This window comes from Chlamydomonas reinhardtii, chromosome 11, assembly GCF_000002595.2.
Source record: "Chlamydomonas reinhardtii strain CC-503 cw92 mt+ chromosome 11, whole genome shotgun sequence".
NCBI lineage: Eukaryota > Viridiplantae > Chlorophyta > Chlorophyceae > Chlamydomonadales > Chlamydomonadaceae > Chlamydomonas > Chlamydomonas reinhardtii.
Genome location: NC_057014.1, coordinates 1,487,633 through 1,508,672, shown reverse-complemented (window position 1 = coordinate 1,508,672; position 21,040 = coordinate 1,487,633). Strand labels below are relative to the sequence as shown.

At 65.3% G+C, this 21,040-nt stretch overlaps 4 protein-coding genes across 4 annotated transcripts; 1 reads left to right on the top strand and 3 right to left on the bottom strand.

Annotated features, from left to right (window-relative positions):
* Nucleotides 1–28: 28 nt before the first annotated feature.
* Nucleotides 29–9,502, bottom strand: CHLRE_11g467745v5 (uncharacterized protein). Its single transcript, XM_043067505.1, has 20 exons — nucleotides 9,068–9,502; nucleotides 8,851–8,976; nucleotides 8,539–8,692; nucleotides 8,135–8,362; nucleotides 7,781–7,867; nucleotides 7,393–7,589; nucleotides 7,122–7,203; nucleotides 6,799–6,865; nucleotides 6,382–6,590; nucleotides 5,704–5,962; nucleotides 5,410–5,525; nucleotides 4,972–5,133; nucleotides 4,467–4,535; nucleotides 3,905–4,088; nucleotides 3,410–3,688; nucleotides 2,911–3,029; nucleotides 2,366–2,539; nucleotides 1,928–2,065; nucleotides 1,583–1,717; nucleotides 29–1,140 (listed from the first exon to the last, which is right to left on the bottom strand). Exons 1-20 carry the CDS (start codon nucleotides 9,175–9,177, stop codon nucleotides 997–999), a joined length of 3,039 nt encoding a protein of 1,012 aa, XP_042919502.1. The 5' UTR covers nucleotides 9,178–9,502; the 3' UTR covers nucleotides 29–996.
* A 334-nt stretch (nucleotides 9,503–9,836) lies between these two features.
* On the top strand, nucleotides 9,837–15,700 carry CHLRE_11g467744v5 (uncharacterized protein). The gene is made up of 4 exons (XM_043067504.1): nucleotides 9,837–10,084; nucleotides 10,284–10,524; nucleotides 10,727–13,724; nucleotides 13,937–15,700. Exons 1-4 carry the CDS (start codon nucleotides 10,066–10,068, stop codon nucleotides 15,254–15,256), a joined length of 4,578 nt encoding a protein of 1,525 aa, XP_042919501.1. The 5' UTR covers nucleotides 9,837–10,065; the 3' UTR covers nucleotides 15,257–15,700.
* A 14-nt stretch (nucleotides 15,701–15,714) lies between these two features.
* CHLRE_11g467743v5 (uncharacterized protein) lies at nucleotides 15,715–17,636 on the bottom strand. Its single transcript, XM_043067503.1, has 6 exons — nucleotides 17,544–17,636; nucleotides 17,314–17,382; nucleotides 16,960–17,131; nucleotides 16,566–16,716; nucleotides 16,333–16,475; nucleotides 15,715–16,131 (listed from the first exon to the last, which is right to left on the bottom strand). Exons 1-6 carry the CDS (start codon nucleotides 17,606–17,608, stop codon nucleotides 15,832–15,834), a joined length of 900 nt encoding a protein of 299 aa, XP_042919500.1. The 5' UTR covers nucleotides 17,609–17,636; the 3' UTR covers nucleotides 15,715–15,831.
* Nucleotides 17,637–17,844: 208 nt separating this feature from the next.
* Nucleotides 17,845–21,026, bottom strand: CHLRE_11g467742v5 (uncharacterized protein). The gene is made up of 7 exons (XM_043067502.1): nucleotides 20,873–21,026; nucleotides 20,689–20,787; nucleotides 20,507–20,584; nucleotides 19,992–20,247; nucleotides 19,555–19,690; nucleotides 19,007–19,143; nucleotides 17,845–18,648 (listed from the first exon to the last, which is right to left on the bottom strand). The coding sequence occupies exons 1-7, from the start codon at nucleotides 20,947–20,949 to the stop codon at nucleotides 18,559–18,561; spliced, it is 873 nt and encodes a 290-aa protein (XP_042919499.1). The 5' UTR covers nucleotides 20,950–21,026; the 3' UTR covers nucleotides 17,845–18,558.
* Between the last annotated feature and the right edge of the window lie 14 nt (nucleotides 21,027–21,040).

Below are 21,040 nucleotides of genomic sequence, written 5' to 3'. Positions count from 1 at the left end.
GCTGCGTGCTCGCGATATGTTCGCTTTGTGGCGTGGCTTCTTACATTGAATCGCCCCCACGGTAGGGAGGCACGCTGCCAGGCGCAGCAGGCCAGCTGCAAGCGCGGCTCATGGCAAGAATGATACGTACGGCACCATACGATAAACAGCGGGGACGGACGTAATGGTTATTCGAAACCTCCCACGTGGCTCCCCAGCTGCTCACGAGCCCACCCATGGCTCGCTTGGCTCGCAAGATTCAAGTGCCCTGCAGTCGTGCAGCCTATTGTGGAGCTCATCCGTGGACGCCGGTCGACTGCCTGCAGGTGCGCATCGGCTATGCTATCCGCGCGGTGTGGCGTCGCATTGAGTCTGTGTGGTGCTATCGCCTTGGCCGGGCGCCCGGAGCGTGAGGAATGCGCGTCAGCAAAACATCGACACAACCTGCCAGCTACCGTCGGTACAGTAACAGCGCGCGAACGACGCACCAATGCCTTGTCCCTTCTTGCTACGCATTTATGTGGGCACGGGTGGGAGCCACACACATCGGGACTACGCTTTCCTGCCCCTTGCCATGTTCCATCACGAGCAGCCTATTGTGGAGCCTGTCACCACCTATCCTTGCACACGGAGCGTGACCAGCAGGGCGCAGGGCAATCAGGGCATCACTTCAGCATGGACACTATGTGTGCGCACGCAGCCAAAGCGCACCACGCGCAGCTTGCGCGTCAGAAACGCTTCCATCAGGAACCCATCTACCTAACACGTCACCAGCATGGCACCCTGCCGCATGACCAGCAAGGCAGGCACCTTGGTGTTATGCTGTGGACAGGCGAACGTGCATGCCCTTCAGATCCTGGCCGTCTAGGCCATCTTGCAGCTTGCTTGCAACACTTCTCCGCGCTACTTAGGCCCGTGCAGCCCTCCACGCCGTTGCAACCCTTCCCACACAGCCGCCGACCTCCACACCAACTACCAACTACCATCAGCCCATCCGCCTCCACATGTCGATGTCCCTCACACGCGGACCGCGCCTGCGAGCGCCAAGGGACCACCTCCGCCGAAGCCGCCGGCGCCGCCTGCGGCTGCTGCGGGCCCCGCCTGCACGCCCTTGGCGCTGAAGTCCAGCCGCGCCAGCAGGAAGCGCACGTCGTCCTGGGCCTGCAGGGGAGCAGGTGTGTGTGTGTGTGTGTGTGTGTGTGTGTGTGTGTGTGTGTGTGTGTGTGTGTAAATACCAGCCCAAACTACCACGAACGAGATGCAAAAGAGATGCAAAAGAGTCAGGAGTAGAGCGTGGCCTATGCTTTGAGGCACTCGACAGTACTCGGGTAGGGGGGAGGCAGCGGTGAAGGGCCCTGTCGGCGCATGCGGAAACCAGCTCCCCAAAGGCTCCGCCTCCCAATCCAACGTTTCGAAACCCCCGCCCGCACTTTTCCACCGTGTTTGTCACTTCACATGTCCACCCGCGCCGCAGCGCCCATTCCCACGCCTGCGGTTTTGCTTTTCTCGCCCCCGGCGCGCCCGCTACAACCTTGCCATTTCGCCCCTCTCCACCTTCCTCCCCCTCGACAACCTGCTCTCTCTCGCTCTCGCCCCCCCTCACCTCTTCCGGCAGGTTCTCGGTGAACTCGCCCACCGCCCGCTGGTGCTGCGCCGCCAGGTCACTCAGCGTGCGCCGGATGTCCCGCAGCACCCTCGTGTCAATCACCGGCTCCTCGCCGGCACCCGCCGCCGGCGCCTGTACGGCAATGAGCGCCGACGCGATCGCGTGCGGGTGAGAAATTAACTTGTACATGCGTGTTTAGGATTAGTTGGAACTGGCAAACGGCTGCTGTATTAAGCTGGTAATCCTCTGTCAACGCGACATCAAGCATGACGGACGTGCACAGGTCTGGTGGGTAAAATGTCTGTATGGTGTAGGCACGTCGTGACGCCACAGGGTGCGCACCTGCACGCCCCAGCCGCCGCGCGCAACCCGCTGCCGCGCCGCGGCGGTGCGCGTCTGCAGCTTGCGCGCGCCGCCCTCCACCGCCTCCTCCAGCCGCGCCGCCACCGCGCGCAGGCCCACCATGTTGGCCAGGGCGTCCTGCGGCGGTGTTTTAAGAGCACAAGGAAAGCATTACGCGTAGGACAGTGTATATGCGATGCAGAGTTACGGCCTGCGGTGATGTGTGTTTCCATGACATGGCGTTGCAGCGGAGGTACCCATACGCTAGCTATTTGACAAATACACCCCGACACACCCTGACATGGCGTTGCGGCGGCGGTTTCATCTTTTTTGCTATGCCACGCTATGCTCCCGCCTGTAGCACGATGGGCGCATATTACCCAGTCCTGCCGCCGCTCGTTGGACCTCCCCCTTGCGCCACAAAACGCACGCACGCACCTGCAGCGCGCGACGCAGCGCGGCGGCGCTGGGCCCCGGCTCGCCGGCCCCGCCCGCGCCTCCTCCGCCTCCGCCCTCCAGAAGCGCCTTGCGCAGCAGCTTGGCCAAGTGCTCCTCGTGTGCGGTGATGAGGGAGTCCAGGTCGGCACAGGAGGCGGCGCGCGTGTAGAACTCCTGGCGCACGGGAAACCCAGAGGGACATGAGGGCGGTGAGCGTGAGTAGGCACGGGGTGGAAGGAGTTGAACAATGCAACGGGATATGGCATCAGCGCGATCACTCGGGGCCATTTGGGCAGCCAGCGACAGCTACCGCACGGCCACACGGCGCCTATCACAACCCCTCGCCGTCGGGCCGTGGTCGCGGACGCCCGGCGCATGTACGCGGGGCATCAAACCGGCTGCTGCACATGTGGAACGCAACCGCCTTAGGGCGCTGCAGCCCCCTTCCCTTCCCTTCCCTTCCCTTCCCTTCCCTTCCCTTCCCTTCCCTTCCCTTCCCTTCCCTTGCCCTCCCTTCCCTCCCCTCCACTCCGGCCCATCCCCACCTGCCAGCAGGCCTCCATGACCTCAAACTGGATGTAGTACTGCAGGTTGGTGGCGAAGTGGCTCATCTCGGCCCTCAGCCGCAGCAGCTGCGCCAGCACCGGCTGGGCCAGAGCGCCGTCTGCAGCGCCCGGGGCAATAATGGCGGGAGTTGTAGCGGGGTGATCACACACACACACACACACACACACACACACACACACACACACACACACACACACACACACACACATCGCGCACGCGCGTTTGGCGGCTTTGTTCCGTTTGTTTTGTCTTTAACACACGCATAAATAGTTCTGCTGAAAGGTAGAGGGCAAGCAGACACCACAGCAAAGCGGCGCCCGCACTGCGCCCTTGCAGTGTCAGACCGGACCACGAGCCGCAACTCAGCGTGCATCCGCCCACCCCAACCCCAACCCCCACCCGCTGCTGCACGCCCCCCTCACCCCTTGCAGCGCTACAGTTTCCTTACGGGATTGGTCCAGAGCTAGCCCCTCTCACCCCGGCCCATCTTGTCCACCGTGCGCTGCAGCCCGCACGCCGCCGCGCCCCACGTGGCCGACAGCGCGTGCTCCGACCGCTTCATGCGCCACAGCAGCTTGGCCAGCCGGCCGTACGACAGCATGGCCTGCGCCGTGAACAGCGCCGACAGCGGGCCGCCCGAGGTGGGCGCGGGCGTGGGCTGCGGGCCGGCGCCGGCGCCGGCACCCAGCATGGACGCAGGCAGGCCGGCGGCCGGGTTGTAGGTGAGGCTGAACACGTCCCAGCCCACCTCGCCGGCTGCGGACAGAGGGCAGAAGCACACGCGAGGGACGAGACGGGCGGTTGAGATGCGCGCAGGCACGTTGCAAAGGTACTCGAGGCGCCTGCGTGACAGCGGTGCGGCGGAGGCCATCACGGTTGCGGTCAGGAGCGGCGGAATCCCGCACATGCGCGCGGTGGCGGCAGCTCCCAAGCCCCCAGCCACGGAAATCGCCACACCACCCCCACGCCTACCTCCTGCCGCGCGCTCCTTTTTGACTCGTAGCTTCTCCGCCAGCAGGGTCACCACGCCGCTGTCATCCTCGCTGTCCTCCTCGCCTCCAACGCCCGAGCCCGACAGCGTGGCCAGCGCGCCGCGGCCGGCGCCTCCGCCCACCGCGCCACTGCTGCCCCCGACGACGTTGGTCGCAGTAAACGCCTGCAAGGCGAGAGTCGGTAAGAGATCAACACACGCGTGTCGCGCATACCGTGAGGAGACTTCGTTGTTGCCCAAGAACCGCTGCGCGGCTAGAGCCTGCGCACTGCCCGTTGCAGGTCCCCGCAACCTATCTGCAGACCGCACTGTTCGCTCACACGTTTCTCCTCACACGTTTCTCCTCACTCACACACACACACACACACACACACACACACACACACACACACACACACACACACACACACACACACACACACACACACACAGACACACACACACGCACACACACAGAGGAGCGTCGCGTTGCTGCATCGCATACACGGTCTTTGCGCATGTTTCCTTGTGCTCTTTAACACACGCGCACAGAGGAGCTGTCACCTGGCGCAGGCAGCTGTTCAGCTGCACCTCGCTCACGTCGCCCGCGCCCTTGTCCAGCTCGCGCTGGGCCTGCGGGCGGTGGTGAGGCAATGAGGTTGCATTCCTGATTCACTTAAGAAGTGAAGGCGTAGCCAGGAACAGTGTTACAGCAGGCGCGTTGTTCTGTACCGTGGATTCGGCAGCTGCAGGAGCCAGACCGCAGGCCGCGCAGCGCTGTGGCACCGCAGCCAGTGTTACAGCAGGCGCGCTGTTCTGTACCTCCGTGCCCAGCCCGTTACCCATCCCCGCCCAATGTACAGTAACAAAGACCACCGCAACGCCACGCCACGCGACATGCCGAAACGGACACGTGTCCCACCAGTCGCCCACAATGTGTGTTTTCAGCCGCCACTTGCACACAGCCCCCACTCTAGCCCCCACTAGCCCCCACTAGCCCCCCACTAGCCCCCCACTAGCCCCCACTCTAGCCCTCACTAGCCCCCACTAGCCCCCACGGCCCCCTCACCAGGTCTATGAAGGCGGTGACCCAGTCGCCCTGCCCCAGCAGCAGGAAGCGGCGGATGGCGGCGAAGTGTGCGCGCAGCCGGTGGCGGCGCCAGATGACATCCAGCAGTCGGGCGTCAACGGAGCGCACCGCCTCCGACACCAGCGCGTCAAGGCTTGCCAGCTGTCCAGCGGGCATGGGGGCACAGGCCGCACAGCCGTACGTGAACGTCAAGAGTGGACAACGTTTGTTACAGGTTGTACCGGTTATGAACGTCAGAGTGGATAAAGCACAAGGTTTATTGTACTTGGGGTGGGGAGAGGAGGGGGGAGCAACAGGGCTACAGTCGCACAGCTCGGTGGCAACGCTTGCCATCAATGGACGACGGCAAACGTGCAAACGGGCACAAGAACAAGTCAGTTTGAAATCCCCCGCTGCGGGACACGAGCGTTTACGCACCTCGCCAGAGCCGGCTGCGTAGGCTGCAGCGGGCGGCGAGCGTGCGCACTCCTCCGCGCGCTGCTGCACCCAGCCCGCGTCGCCGCAGGCCTGCTTTAGGTAGTGGATGGCTTTGCCTGCGCACACAGAACATGACATGACACGACCTTGCGGGTTATCGGCGCAACATTGCACCGCGCGTCCACGGCCCCGCTCACGACATAGCCCCCTCCTGCCGCCTTCCCCTTGCAGCACGACATAGCCCCCACCTGCGCGCACCCACGCCACCCACGCACGCCACGCACCCCCTCCCACCTGCGCGCAGGATGCGCTGCGCCAGCGAGGCTCCGATGAACGGCGGCAGCCGCGTCTCATCCAGCCCGTAGCTCTGGCGCCACAGGTCCAGCATGGGCGGCGCCAGAGCCGCCGCGCCCGCCGCGCCCACGGCCTCGCGCAGCGCGGCGTTGACGGCGGTCGCGGCGGCGTGCTGCACGATGAAGAACTCGCCGTGTGGGTCCGCCAGGCTGCCTTCCAGCACCCAGCGCCGGATCATGCCGTACAGCGGCACGCAAACCTGGGAGTGGGAGGCGCGCGGGCAGCGAGGCACGGGGAGGACAGGGTAGACAGGCGTTTCTGACGGGTGGGAGTGGGAGAAAGAGGGCAACGTGCCGGCGTCCGACCTCTGAATCGCTGGACGCATGCCTGCATGCCCCTAGGCGGGTTGCCGCGGGCCAGGGCATCAAGGCGCACCGGCGATGAAACTATGACGGCTAGTATTCCGCCACGCAGCCTTCGTCGACGCTTGTGTCCGATCACTTCTATCAGTTCCATGCCAACCGCAGACCTCGGCCCACCCACTTCGCCCACATCCCTCCATTTCCATGCCATGTCCGCGTCGCCCGCAGACCCCATCCCCACCCCAGCCCCAGCTGCGCCGCACCCCTCCATTCCCTTGAGGAGCCGTGCCCACCCAACCGTTAAACCACCACCCACCTGCTGCAGCAGCTTGGCGGCGTTCGCCGCCACGAAGGGGTCTCCGTGGCGGCTGAACTCGTACACGGCGCCTGCCAGCGCGCCGCCGCCCAGCCCCTCGCCCGCGTCAGCCACGGTGGCGAGCAGCCGCATGCGGCGAGTGGGCTCTGCCAGCCAGCACAGCAGCCGCCGCAGCGTGAGGTACTGGTCCTCGGCAGCAGCGGTGTCGCCTTCGGGGGTGGGGTGGGTTGGGTTGTAAATTCCAGCCCAAATTAAGCCAAACCAAGTGGGGATGCGGGGTCAGGGGCGGATGTTGATGCGTGCACGCGAACGGACGGAGGGTGCACGGGCATGCCGACTGGGGTGTCATTTGCTAAGGCACCTCACAAACCACCGCGACTGTGCAGGGGCAAGCTGTCTATGCGATGCCACACTGACCTGGTGTGGGCAGCGGTAGCGCCGCCTGCGCCTCCAGCAGCGCCAGGAGCCGAAAGAAATCGCCCAGCTGTCAAGTCACGATAATTCAAGTTGCAACACAGCAGGGTGTCAGCGCGCAAAAGCATCGGCATTCAGTGATTCGGCAATCAATCACTGTGGTCGGTGGCTGCGCTACAAAACATGAAGTCAACGCCCGTACGGCCCAAATCGTTTGGCGCGTGTGACATGCAACTAGCGCCCGTGCCTCAACAACTCGCATGACAGACACCGACACAATGAACGCAGATGCGTGACACCCGCCAACGTCTGTCAACGTCGCGCACCTCGTCTGCCAGCGCCGCGCCCAGTGCCTGCCGCACGGCGCCCTCCTCGGCGCTGCTATCCTCCACATGCCGCCGCACGTGCCTGAGCGAGTGTGCGCATGACAAGGGCCTCCGCATCAAACGCACTCACCCGCCCCGCCCCGTTCGTGGTCCATCGCTAAGGACCGACACCCGGCCGCGAGCCACACACCCCTGCATTCATCTCATGCAACCACGCAACCACACCCCCACGCAACCACACACACACACACACACCCACGCACCCAGGTACCTGAACAGCCAGCCCAGCTCGGTGAGCCGCTCCAGCAGCATGGTCCGCGCCACGCCCAGCCCCTCGGCGCGGCCCTGGTCGGGGCGGAACCCCGACCCCACGTCGTCGCCCCCCGCCTCCACCCAGCCCACAGCCCGGCCCGACACGCCCTGCGCCGCGTACAGCACGTCCCGCACCAGCGACGGCTCTGACGTGGCCTGTGGACAGGTGATGGCGGCATGGAAGGCAGGAATGGTGCATGGGAACGGGAACGGGAACGGGGTTTTGCGCAATGGACGGGAAAGGTGCGCATGGGAGATGTGGATGGGTGGAGCGGTGTGGAGCAAGCGACGCGGGAAATGCGGGCGGATGGAGAGGAGGGCTGCAGCCACGGCGAGTTGCCGCTCACCGGGATGGTCGCGGGCTCGGCACGGCCCCCCGCGCCGGCGCCCCGGGCAAAGTAGAAGTCGCTGACGAGGTCGCCGGTGGTGGAATTCTGCGGCAGTGGCACGCGACAAAGAATGGGCAATTGAACCACAGCGCATTCCTAGGCCAATATCAAGTCGCAAACCGCATTCTGGGCTACTAGCTCGCTATCTGGTGCCCAACCTGCGCCCGCCAAGCCTGCCGGACCCGCCCCCCCCCCACACACACGCCACGCCACTGCCCCCATCTGGACCGCCACAACCCTCTCCCGCCCCGCGCACCAGCCCACTTCCACCCCCGCGCCCCATCCCACGCCCAGCAGCCCATGTCAGCTCACCAACAGCGACGCACGGCTCATCTCCGCGGACAGCAGCTGCGAGGGGTCTTCACCTTGCTCCGAGGGCGTCAGCACGCTGGTGGGCCGCGCCGCGTGCTGGCCCGGGGGCAGCGAGCCCGCGTACGACACAGCGGACATGGGCCGAGACACGGAATCTAAGTTTTGGCGGGAGCCAGGGCGCTGGGGCAGCGCCGGGTAGACGGCCGGCAGACCGCCCAGCTGCACTGCCTGCGTGTGTGGGTGATTTCGTTGGTGGGAGAGTGGATGGGGCGGGGAGTTGGGTTGGAAGTGGGGTTGGGAAGTGGGGCGGACTCCTGTGATGGCTGTACGGGCAGATTGGCTGTTGAGGTTGGGCCTCGAAAGAAAATTCAGAGGAAATAATGGCCAGGGGTGGGTCTGCTCACCTTTGTGAGGCTGATCGGCGGTGGCGCGCGCGTACCCAGGGAGCCGTTGAGCCGCCGCAGCAGCACCAGCAGCGCCGTGGCTGCGTGCGGTGAGAGGCCCGGCTTGCCCCCGGCCGCTGTCAGCCGGCTACAGCACTCCTGGACGAGCTTGATCCTGCAGCGCCATAAGGAAAATACCAGGCGCGGAACACGCCTCACGTGTCCTGCCGTGACCCTTCAACAACCTGCTAGCACGCCACGAGGCAACGACAACGACAAGCCCTCTCGGCTCCGTGCACTTGCCCTCAAGTTCAAATGTTGCTGCGCCCTCACCTGTCCCGTGGAGCGCCGTTTGCCTCCAGCTCCTTGACGAACCCGGTGGCGAGCGCCATGTAGTCGCCACCGCTCTCCAGCGCACTCCGGGCGTAGGCAGAGCCCCCCATGATCCCCACCATCATTCTGCATGCACCCATTTCATGAGCGCCGTTTCATGCTTAGCGCGGGCAGCCCAGCGGGCGAGCCTTTGAGACTTGACAACCATTTTCCGAACCTTAGTGTGTAGGACCGCCGAGCAGCTATTTCTGCATCAGGAATGCCCGCATTCCGAGCAACAGACTCGCCCAGGCGAGACAGAAGCGTGGGCACGTCCACCTGAGCCATTCTTTCGCTCAAAATTTCGGGCGTGGATCCAACAAAGCTTTGGTCTCCTGGTTAATTGCTATGACCTTTCATGGTGCATGTGCCAACCCAGACATGCTGGGCGGACTCCTAGACGAAGAGGAGGAAAGAGCGCGAAAGCGGCAATGCTAAGGAAATTAGGAATAAACAGCGAGTATGGCACTAAATATATTAATGTGCAAACAAAATATGCAAGGCTTTGAGTTGGCAAGAGCTGCGCTCATCGTGCACTGGTCGTCTGAATCCGCCCTAGTCAGCTAACAAGCCATCCCGGCACCCCTGCTCTTGCTTTGCGTGCTTCGGATACTCGAATTCCCGGGGAATTATCAAAGGGGCAAGCAAGTGCAGGTAAGCAGATGCGGTTGGGCGTGTGGAATGTGGTGCGGGAGGGGCTAGGGCAGGGGCTTCCCCGCCGGTTACACCTGACACGTTGTGTTGCCTGCAATGGATGCTTTGCGGAGTGCCATCACGATGCACCCGGCATCCCCATAATGGACTTTGTTTGGTTTTGACACGCCACGTGGGCTGTCACGGCTTCCAAGTCCACCTGACGCTGGCCCGAACCCGGCCGATCCCCGGCTCAAGGTACAGCCACAACCCGCAAACTTCAGTCACAGAATTTCCGTCCGGCTGTCTCATATGCAAATGGACACATAGCGCTTACACCTTGCAGCCTGCGGGCGTCACCGACTGTTGAGCAGGGTCTCTGCCCGGTATGCAGCCCTTTCCCGCAGAATTTGCCCGAAATGCAAATTCAAACTCCAAAGAATATGACACAGTATTCATTGAGCGGTTAGGCCCCCACCGGTACAAATGGAAGCTGCACGACTTTGCGTCGCTTCGGCAACTGCAGAAAGAGGTTTTGGGAGAATGGGACAACAAATTCCCAGTCAAGGGTGAGTGTCCAAGTATCAGGGCTGCGCGATGCCGATGAGCGACAGGTGCCCTCAGCTGGCCTCAGAGGCCTACCAATCCTCCTATCTAAATCATACATGGCCCATCTTAGGCTTACATACCTATGAATCATCGTCAAACCCCCAACTAACTTGCCCGCGCTCACTCCGCGGTTACCCGGGCTGCCCACCTAGAAGGCGACGGCGCCGCCCCAGGGCCGCAGAAGGATGTTGCGCCAGGCAAAGCCGCAGCGCCTGCAGCAGTAGCCGAAGAGGGCGAGGGCCTGCGGGCACGGCTGTGGGATGTGCAAGACCTGGCAGCCATCCGCAAGGGGCCGCTCGCTAAGCTGCCCATCGAGGCGCTGCGGCGGCACCTGCAGGTGGATGCGCTGGGAGGCGTTATCGTGCGCACGGCTGGGGCTGAATCGCTTTGCAGGTGGGTGCGCGTTTCTGGGGTGACTTCGCGCTTGCTGTCCGATCCCAGACGAGAGTTTCCTACGTACTTGCCGCCTGAACGCAGCCAGGCACGGCCCGCACCTGCCCCAGCTGGGTGAATGCGCGTGATAAACGGGGGCTGCGCGGGTGCTGCGCCGTGTCAACTGACACGCTGCCAACCCTGACCGTGCTGCCCTCTGCAGCTGGCAGCCGGAGCCGTGCTTCCCCCTGTCACGCGGTGGCCAAGCCGTGCCCGCCAACATGCTTCCGCTGCACGCCGCCGCCGCGCGCACCCGCCGCCGCCTGGGCCCCGACGCGCCCATCAATGCGGTCGTGCGGGACGTGCCAGCACTCATAGCTCCCCTTGGCTCCATGCTGCCCTGGCTGGCCGCAGGGGCAGGGGCAGGGGCGGGGGCGGGGGCGCCCTCGGGGAGGAAGGACAGCGCCGCCGCCGGCGCGGGCGCGACGCCGGCGATGGGGCCGCAGCCGAGGTCGTTTATGGTGGTGAGGCTGGAGAGCGAGCAGGCGACAGGTCAGGTGGCGCCAGGCGTGTCTGCGGCTTCGGTGTCAGCGGGTGCGGACGCGGGTACAAGGGGCTCGGCAAGCGGCAGCGGGGAAAAGGGCGAGGGCGGGAGTGTGCCAGCGGAGGCGGCGGCAGCAGCAGCAGAGGCGCAGGCTGCCGCGGTGCCGGCAGCCGTGGGGGCAGCGTCCGAAACGCCATCCGAGGCGCCTGCTGCGGAAAGGAAGGAGGGCTCCAGGGGAGGAGCAGCTACGCAGCAAGCGTCCTCCCCAGTGGACCAGCCCACGGAGGCTGTGCCTGCTGCACTCGAGGCGCCGCGTGGCCCGGCGCTCTCCTCCGCGCCCCCGTCACTCGAGGCGGCACCGCCAGCTGCAGCCGCCACGCCTGCGCCAGTGCAGCGCAAGAAGGGGCTGGCGCTGCGGCCGCTGCTGACCGGCCCCACCCAGGACCAAGTGGCCGCGCTGTGGCATTTCGTGCTGGCTGCGATCACAGCGCCGCCGCCGCCGCCGCCACCCCCGGCTGCTGCTACTGCGGCGCCGGGCGGCGAGGGCCAGGCAGCGGACGGCGGGCAGCCAGGCGGTGGTGCTGCCGGCGATGATGATGATGATGATGATGATGATGACGATGACGAGGATTACGATGAAGATGACGATGACGACCTTGATGACGAGTTTGCAGAGCTGGGCCTCACAGGCGGGCGCCGCCGCCGGCGGAACGCGGCGCCGGTGACACGCGCGCCCTTGATGACGGCAGCGGCGCGCGCGGCGGCGGACGTGGCGGCGGCGGCGCTGGTGCTCGACGTGCTGGGCAGCAACTGGGCGGGGCTGCCGGAGGGCGGGCTGGCGGCGGGCCTGCCGTATCGCCTGGTGGCGGCGGCGGCAGCGGCGGCGGGCGGCGGCGTGGACGGCGCCGCCGCTGCGCTGGGGCTGGCGGCGATGGCGACGGAGTGGCCGGCCTCGCTTCTGCGCGTGTATCTGGACTGCACCCACTCGGGCGAGAGCGCAGGCGCGGGAGCGGAGGATGACCCACAGGGCGTAGCTGCAACAGGCGGGCTGGAGGCGTCACGGCAGGCGCTGGCGCTGGCGCTAGGCTGGCAGCCGCCGCCGGCGGGGCGGCCGAGCACACAGCAGCTGCTGACGTACGCGCCGTGGTGGTACGAGAACGATCTGGACGTGGAGGAGGAGGCAGACAGCCCAGGGCAGCAGCAGCACCAGCAGCCATACGGGCTGGGCAGCTACCCAGTGGTTGGGTCGGTCCCGTTGCTAAGCCCCGGCCAAACCGCCGGGGTGGGGCCTGTTGCGGCGCCGGCCTCCCCAGCGCCTGCGGCAGCGAGCGCTGCCGCCGCCTCCCCGTACCCGTCTCCCTACAAAGCACCCTCGTCCACGGCGCTTCTCTCCGCCGCGGCAGCTGCTGCCGCCGCCGCCACCGCCGCCGCCGCACGCACACCTGGCGCCCTGCCCGTACCTTTCCCGACTGCCACTGCCGCCGGCATGCCGCCCGGCGCCGCCACCGCCGCGGCAGCGCGCCTCGCCGTCGCCCTGGCCCCGGGCCGCGGCCCTGCGGACCCGGCGCTGCTTGCAGCCATGGTGCAGCCGCGCAGCCGGCGGGGGCCGGCGCCGCTGTCGCGCCGCTCCGCGCAGCCCTTCCGGCGGCCCGATGACCAAATGGTGTTGCCCCCGGGGCCGCTGAACGTGGCGCGGTGGGAGCTGGTGCAGGCGCCCACGGCGCTGCCCTGGGGCGCAGGTGCCATGTGGCCGCTCGGGCCCCACCTGGAGCCGGCAGGCCAGCAGCCGCAGCAGCCGCAGCAGCCGCAGCAGCCGCAGCAGCCGCAGCAGCCGCAGCAGCCGCTGGATGGTGTGGAGTCTCCTGCGGCTGGCGTAGTCGGTAGCGGCGGCGCCGCGTACGTGAGGAGCCCGGGCGTGGTGGGTGTGGCGGGTGCTGGCGCCGCAGACGCCGGCACGGGCACTGCAGCTGTGGCGCCAACGCCGGCGCAGCGGCACCAGCCAGGTGCGGGTGCGGGTGCGGGTGCGGTGGACAGTCCTGTTGTTATGGAGGAGGTGCAGGCCTTCGAGACGCAGCCAGAGGTGGACGGCGGCGGCAAGGCACGCGGCGCGTGGCGGAGCAGTGGCGGTGGCGGTGGTAGCAGCGGAGGCGGCGGCGCGGCGGCGGTGGGACCGGCAGTTGTTGTGCCGACGGCTGAGGACTCTGACCCGGAGTTCCCAGGGGCCCTGAGCGCGCAGGCGTCATCGGTGGGCTCTGCAGCGACCGCACCTGCAGGGGGGCTGGCGTCGCGCCGCACCTTAAGTCTGCAACGGCATGACAGTGTTGGCGGCTCGGGCGCCGGCAGCGGCCTGGTGACGGCGGAGGCGAGTGCGGCATCCATTGGCGCGGCCTCGGTCATTGCAGCTTCGATCGCGACCGCGGCTATGTCCACTGCGGAAGAGGATGCGTGGGTGCAGCAGGAGCGCATGCGGAGGCAGGCCCAGGGGCCTGGTGGGCAGGAGCAGGAGCCGTTGCTGCCGGGGCAGGTGCAGGCGGACGGCTCGCCGCCGCCGCAGCAGCAGCAGCAGCAGCAGCAGTCGGCGGTCCTGGGGCTAGAGCGGCTCCCGCCGGACCTCGCGGCGGCCTTCCTACAGGCGGCGGCGGGCGCCAAGCGGCACGGCCACCTGCGCACCGTGCAGGTGCTTGCGCGCTGGGTGCGGGGATGGTGGGGCTTCGGGGCTGGAACGTGGTAGGCGGGAACACAGGCGCAGCGGGATGGGCTGGGGTGCTTGTGGAAAAGGATCGCACGCGGGCGTGCAAAGCATAACGTTTGCGCCAAGTTGCCAAGGCGAGGGGGCCCACGCCCAGGCCAGTATGAATACGGTACTGGTTCACTGTGTGTCGCCCACAGGTCGCCGCGCCCCTGACGACGCCGACTTATCCCAATGCGGCAGCGGCAATGGCTGCCATGGCAGCTGCTACTGTCGCTGCTGCAGCTGACCCGGGCTCAGTGCCCTCCGCCGGTGGCGCGGTGGCCACGCCAGCAGCAGCAGCAGCAGCAGCAGCAGCAGCAGCGGCAGCGGCCGGCTCCAGTCTTGTGCGAGCAGGCGCGCGCGCACCAGGGACTGCGGACGCCGCGGGCCCGGGAGGTGGCGCGGAGGCGGGGCCTCCTGACAAGAGCGGTTCATTCGTGGGTGTGGATGCGAACGGCAAGCCGTTTCCGCTGCCGCTTGCAGTGGCTGCTGCCGGCGGCTCTTTCGGTGGGGCTGCGGCTGTGCCTGCAGCTGCGGCTGCGGCGGCCACCGCTGCGGCTATGGATACGAGGTATGTGGCGCCCGCAGCAGCCGGGGCCGCAGCAGCACCACCGCCTGCGGCGTCGCTTTCAGGGCTTGGGCCGGGGGCAGTGGCAGCGGTGCGCGGCAGCGGTGGAGGCGGCATCCCCGCTGCTGGACCGGCAGCGGGCGGCGTGCTGCCGGCAGCTGTCGCGGCACCGCAAGGGCCGTGGCACAGCCCCAGGGCTGCTGCTGCTGCCGTGCCGACATTCTCCAACCCGCTTGGTCTCCCTGTTTCGCCGCGCGGGATGCCCCTGCCGCTGCTGCCGGCACCGGTGCGTCAGCTGCCGCCGCCGCAACAGCACGCCCACCACCCGCCGCACCCGCAGCAGCCTGTGATGACCCTGGGGCAGATGCAGGCACACCTGGGCCCGCATGCGGCCGCAGTCCAGCAATACCAGCAACAGAACCAACAACATCAGCAACTGCCGGCGCAGCAGCACTTACAGCAGCACCCGCAACAGCACCCGCAACACCTGCAGCCTCACGGCTACCACACGGCACCGTCGCACACGGGAGCCGCGACGTACCTGCCGCAGCACTCGCAGCCGCTACAACCGTCACAGCCATACTTTTCGCAGTCGCAGGCCGATCCGTACTACGGCACCGAAGCGCCGTACGGCGGTTACGCGGTTACAACGGGACCGCACCCGCCGGCGCCGCTGCAGCGCCGGCCGCCCAACGCCGCGTCGCGGTGGGCAGCGGTGCTTGGGATGGGCGGCCCGGGGCCTGCGGCGGCGGCCTCGCGGGCTGAGGACGCGCGCATTGGCGCGTATCAGGACTTTGTGGGCGTTACGGCGCTGGGGCGGCCGGTGCCGCGGTCGGCGGCGGGGTATGGCGTGGGCAGCGGGTACGGCGGCGTGTTCCCCGGCCCCGGGTTCACAGGGCAGTACTCGTGAGGCCGGTGGTGGTGATGAACTTGCGGCGGTTGTGGGATATGTGAGTAATGTGACGTGTTCAAGTACCGGTGTGGCCAACCGCGGCGTCGTAATGATGCTGGGATGACGCGCCGGCTGCATGCTTGCGAACATTATAACAGAGGACATGCAGTGTGTTCGGGGGGCTCAGCCCCACATGAATACCGACCCAAGTACGGGCTGTTGGATAGGACCACCAACTGCAACACATTCTACACTGCATCTTGGATGCGTATGCTTTTACAGTAACATATGTCCGTGCTCGGTGGCGTTGTCGTGAAAGGTGGGGCATGCTCCTGACCACGCACACCGGCACACGCGTCTCAGGGCCCCTGCACGACATTGTACGGAACTGACGACCATGCAAATATTCCCATCCCGACATACCCATCCAAGGACCAGTGTTGAATGTAATGTACCGTATGGTGTTGGCTTGCATGAATGTGTCCTTAATTGCGACTGCATCCTGGCATACATGGTCAGGCTTGCTTGCAGCGATGGGATGAACTAGGCCACGCACCGGCTTGCCGGCACACGCCCCAGGCTCCCAGCTATATCTACGCCTCGCCACTCTCGCTATTGTTGCCGTTGGCCTTTCGCCGCGGCCGCGCACTCCCATCCTTTGCCCCCCGCCGCTGCTGGCTGCGGCCGCCACGGGCGGCCCGGGCGCGGCCACTGCTCCCAGGATTGCCCGCCACATCAGGAGTGGCGGGCTGTGCTGCGCCCTGTTGCGTATCAGCAGCTGCCGTCACCTCCGTCACCGCCTCAACTGCTTCCGCTTCCGCCGCCTGTGCTGCCTCTGCTGCATCCAACCTGCCTGTTACTGAGTCGCCGCTGGTGGACAGGCGCTGCACCGCCTAACTTGCAGCCATGATGCGCAGCGGAGCACGTGCACATGTTTCATTGGCAATATGCACCCCAACGAGAATTAGGCAATCAGCATGCAGTTAAAGACTCTCTAAAGTCTCGCAAGAGGGCAAACACTGCCTGTTTCTGACATGCCCCCTTCCTTGTCAAGGTCCATATGAAACTCGCCGTCCCCCTGTACCACTTCGCACCTCGAACCAGTCCTTCGGCCGACGTTGGATCCGCAGCTTGGCAAGCACCAGCTTAATGTGCTTGCAGTCGTGGCGGCGAAACCGGTGGTCGGGGCAGCTGCAGTGGGGCTTGCCGTTGCTTAGCGTCACCGTGTAGGTGTTCCCTGCAGCATTGTTGAGTTTGTCACTATGTGCTTGCGTTGTTATGCATGCATTTATGATAAGGCTCCAGAACAGCGTATTTGGCATCTCACCAGTGGAGCCGCACACATTGAATGTGGCGCTGTCCTCATCAAACGCCGCCAGCCCTTGCACCTCAAGCTCCCGAAGTTTCTTCGCCTGCTGCGCGGCACGGTTCCCCACCGCGTCCTCTTCCTCGCTGCCGTGTCTCCCGCCGGCGGCACCCTGAACATATCAGTTTGCGTGCATGCGTGCTGGAACGAGCCTTACTTGTTTTGAAGGAGCGAGGCGACGTGGCCAATACCAGTAGACCGCCGCAAGTAGGGGTGGGGACATGCATGCATTGCAGCGCTACTATACCGTAGCATGTCCTCTCCATGCAAGGCCAACCGTACCGGCCCCCTCGTTGTGTGATGACGCTGGGCTCCCCACAGGTGATCAATAATCTCCCACCGCAACACAACCTACCTCATCATCAGCGGCTGGCGGATGGGCTTGGTGCTGCCGGCTGCGGCTCCCGGCGGTAGGGAGCTGCCGCCGCGGCGTCTGGACACCGCCGCCGGGCTCGCCTGCTGCAGCCGCGGCCGCCGCAGCGGCACCGCCGCTTCCATTAGGGGCCTTCGCGTGGCGGGGCTCCAACCTGAAAATTCGCATGTATGCGCACGCAAGCAAGCTTGGCGGCTGTGGCCGCTGCTGTTGCTTGTCAAGCCCATTACAAAGAGCCCTTGCACGCGTGGCCCTTCGGCTCCCAGCCCCGCACCCTGAACACCGCCGGCCTTTCGACGTTCGACCGGACTCTCCTTGTAAGAGCCCTAGGCTTACTTCCGCGTGGGCTCCTGCGGCTCCTTCACGCGCCGGCGCTTTGCCTCGTGCCGCGGATGTGGTTCGGGCCTGTGCATGTGGGAGAGATGGGCGGGTTTGCCAGGGCAACAGCAGTGCATGGTGCCAACATCGTCATGAAGAACTGACCCGGCCCGCCGGGTTTGGGCCCGCGCATCGGGGCTGACGACCGCCCTGGGGCGGACCGGCTTGACCCGCACCCAGCCACCCACAGTTTTGGCGCCTCCGCAAGCTTCTGCAGCTCCGCCTGATCGTGCAAGAGCCCCAGGTCCAGCATGGCGTGTAGGTTGTGGAGAATCCTGTGGATTTGCATCGGTTTGGCGGCCGGTCCGCAGCCCTAATATGACGACACTCGTCAAGACGGCACGGCAGCAGCCTAGCTAGCTTACTGCTGCCGTCGCTCTTCATCCAGGTTGCCACCAGCCGGCAGGGGATCCGCGGCTGCTGCTGCCGCCGCGGCCGCAGCGTCGCGCTGAGCGTCGCGGCCCTTCATCATCGGGTGACTTGCTTGGCCCTCATAGTTGTTGCTTCCTAGCTAGAATTTGGACACTAGCATGTCAGCTTTTGTAATTGTGCGATTGACGCGAAAGGTTGTCATCCTGATGACCCAGTGGCGACCCGCACGGTTCCGCCCCGACCTGTCCCCACGCACCCGCCCCCACCTACGACGTGCCCGACCCACGCACCCCCGGGCGGGCCCCCGCCGCTACCTTGCGCTATCTACAGCCTCAGCTACCGGCAACGGCGCATGTATAACACACCCCTCACCGCCGCAAGCAGGCGAGTCATTTGATTCTACTGCACGCCTACCGCCCGGGCGCTTCTGCACAGGTCCCAAACACGAGGTGAGCTCCCCACACACACACTGTTTTGCGAGTGGAGGTTCCAGCCCCCAACAAAAACGTACCATATGCAATACTGCGCTGCAACGGCCAAAAAGCAACTTCACTGAACAACACATCACTCAGCATACACAGCAACCAACCGTATTCCATCGACCACGTAGTCCATCACATGCTCACTTCGTTCTTTGCCACGCTTTCACCGGCCACTACCGGCCTCCAACGATTCAACCGACCTGGATGCGGGCGGCGTGTGTCCCGTCCGACGTGTCACCTCGCGTGTCCCAAAGTAGCCGATACCCCCCGCCGATACTGTCAAGCACTCCGACACTACTACCGACAATGCCTTAATTAAGGAAATGAAACGAATGCGCACAAATGCTAGCTACTCATCCTCGGCGAGCTGCTCCATCAGGTACGCCGCCTCTGCCGCGTCCAGCTTGCCCGACACGGAGACGCCCACGCGTGTCACCGCCTGTACAGCATGCCAGAAGGGCCGTGCGTGTCAGAAGTAATTAGGAACTTTGCTGCTGGCGGGAGCAAGGGCAGACCCGCCGCGTGAGGCGGCGAGCCTCCGGGCTCGTAAGTAGGAAGACCTTAACCCCACCGCAGCCGCCCATGGCCCGCGTCCGCCTGCTTATCGAGGCGCACCCATACCGGCGCTGAGGCCACCGTGACGTGCCCCAACCAAGTAAGCCCTTGCCCCTTCGCCAGCAAGCATGCTTACATCGCTCTATCAAGTCCCCAGTCGCGCGGTCACCTGTCCCAACTACCGCATCGCAACTACCGTATCCCAAGTTCCCAAGTACCGTACGTACCGTATCCCAACGCACCTCTGCCCACTTCTCCGGCTCCTCCACGATGTGCAGCTTGGCCAGAATGACCTTGATGTGCTTGCAGTCGTGGCGGCGGAAGTGGTGGTCAGGGCAGCTGCAGCTGCACCCAGCATCGCTTAGCGTCACAGTGTATTCTGCAACAGGAAACGGCGAGCGAGGGAACGAATGGGCGCGGCGGGGGGAGGCGGGACCCGGTTATGCAATTGAAGAGGAGCGAGTGGTGCGTGCCCGTGCTGCTATGATGGCGGCCCAGCCTGCGTGCGTGTGCCCCCAACCCCGCGCTTTGTGGGCTGCTTCTGATGGGTCTTTGCTTAGTTGGGATTAGAATGGAATGCCCCTCCCACACACACACGCCCCGCTCTCCTCCTGGCTGTTTTGTATTGGTTGGTCTGGGCTGGTACCTACAACACCCCACCACCCGCAAGCCGCACGGAGAGGCGTACACGGGCATTGCGCTCACAGCACAGCCAGTATGGCACCACAGGCATACCATAAGTGCATGCCTACTGCGTGTGGCGTCATTCATCATAACGATCATGACTCACCACTGCTGGAGCCGCAGACCGTAAAGGATGCGCTGTTCTCATCGCGCCCCGCCAGCCCCACCACGTTCACGCCCTTGAGTGCGCGGACCCGGGCGGCACGCTTCTTCTTCTCCTTCTCCGCCTCCCTCTGGGCCTCCTGCGTAGTGCGTGCGGTGCCGTGGCAGAAAGGTAGAAACGGTGCAGGGCGGGCATGCAACGCGTTTAGCACCAGCAGCAACTAAGGACGACGTATCAATACGCGTGCGCGCGTTACCCTGCTGCAAAACCTCGTCAACATAGCAATGTCGCTGGCTCGCGCAAGTCATGCCCGCCCGTGCGTACAGGCGCACCATACATCATACGGGTTCAACCAGCACAGACTGCGACCGATTCCCAACAGGTAGGTGAGCAGGCCTGTTTGCGCTTGTGCATGCCCGTCCCAGTATGATACTCCGCACCTTGCGCGCGGCAGCCTCTTCCGCGGTCTCGCCCTCCACCGCGTCATCCTTGCTCTTGCGCGAGCGCTTGCCCGTAGTGGCGCGCGGCGGCTGCTTCTGCTTTGGCGTCTTGACCGCGGGCACCGCCGTGCCGCCCGTCTCCTGCTGCTGCGCGTCCTGCGCACACACCTGGCCGCCGTCTCCAGGCTCGTCCTCGCATGCCGTCGTCGGCTTCTTGCCACGGCCACCCTTGGCTGCGCGGCGGCGCGGCGTGGTCCTGCCAAGGGCAAGCAAACAGGCGGGCAGTTGAAGAGTCGGCACGAAGTTGCAGGAGCGGGGGGGATGGCCTAGGGCCAGCTGGCGGCTCCACCGCATCGGCCCACTCCACCTGAGGGAGCATCTCTTGCAGCTCTGCCATCCCGTAGTCCACGTGTTCCACTTCGCACCGGACCATGGCTTTCGGCGCCTTTAGACGGCCGACCCTGGGCCGCGGCCTTTCGGCTACAAACGCAGCCCCACACATCGCGGGCGCTTACTTCGGCTTCTGCTCCTCCTGTGGCACCGGCGTCTGCTCCACTACGCTTGGGCTGATGAAAGGCTGGAGTGGCAGGGGCCTTCAGGGGTGAAAGACGGGAGGTTCATCAAGGATGGTCAGCGCTGGACATCCTGCCGCAACAGGACAGGACAGGTCGAGTAAACTTGCCGACGACGAACTTACATCCCTATCTGCGCCTGCGCCGCAAGGCCCATGAGCTGGTGTATGTCCAACTGCAATGGTATGCCCGCTGCGGCCATGAGCTGGAAGTTCATGAAAGCCCTGCGCAACAAAGCATCGGCACGAAACTAGCTCGGCCCCAGACAACTCAAAGCTGCAACGCGCGAAGGCTCGCAATGCTGCTTACAGCTGCTCCGACGTCAGTTCAGCTGATTGGAGCGCCGGCATCGCTGCTGCAGGCGCAGCAGCCGCGAGGCCATCCATGTCGCGCGTTTCGGGGTCCCGCGGGTCCTAGCTGGGTAACACAACTCGGTTAGTCAAGTCAGCTGACTCGTGTATGTAAAGTTATTATGTC

Bases quoted from the DNA above. Each gene is read 5' to 3' on its own strand.
- CHLRE_11g467745v5 (XM_043067505.1), bottom strand. From the start codon at position 9,177: ATGGCTCAGGTGGACGTGCCCACGCTTCTGTCTCGCCTGGGCGAGTCT. The intron at 6,591-6,798 runs GTCAGTGTGGCA...CCACCCCCGAAG, and splicing joins GCTACCGCTGCCCACACCAG to GCGACACCGCTGCTGCCGAG. The intron at 1,141-1,582 runs GTGAGGGGGGGC...GCTCCCCTGCAG, and splicing joins CCGAGAACCTGCCGGAAGAG to GCCCAGGACGACGTGCGCTT.
- CHLRE_11g467742v5 (XM_043067502.1), bottom strand. From the start codon at position 20,949: ATGGATGGCCTCGCGGCTGCTGCGCCTGCAGCAGCGATGCCGGCGCTC. The intron at 20,585-20,688 runs GTAAGTTCGTCG...TCACCCCTGAAG, and splicing joins GCGCAGGCGCAGATAGGGAT to GCCCCTGCCACTCCAGCCTT. The intron at 20,248-20,506 runs GTAAGCGCCCGC...TGCCCTTGGCAG, and splicing joins CAGGAGGAGCAGAAGCCGAA to GACCACGCCGCGCCGCCGCG.
- CHLRE_11g467743v5 (XM_043067503.1), bottom strand. From the start codon at position 17,608: ATGCTGGACCTGGGGCTCTTGCACGATCAGGCGGAGCTGCAGAAGCTT. The intron at 17,383-17,543 runs GTGGGTGGCTGG...CCACATGCACAG, and splicing joins CTTGCGGAGGCGCCAAAACT to GCCCGAACCACATCCGCGGC. The intron at 16,132-16,332 runs GTGCGAAGTGGT...GCTGCAAGTTAG, and splicing joins GGCCGAAGGACTGGTTCGAG to GCGGTGCAGCGCCTGTCCAC.
- CHLRE_11g467744v5 (XM_043067504.1), top strand. The intron at 10,525-10,726 runs GTGGGTGCGCGT...TGCCCTCTGCAG, and splicing joins GGGGCTGAATCGCTTTGCAG to CTGGCAGCCGGAGCCGTGCT. The intron at 13,725-13,936 runs GTGCTTGCGCGC...TGTCGCCCACAG, and splicing joins GCCACCTGCGCACCGTGCAG to GTCGCCGCGCCCCTGACGAC.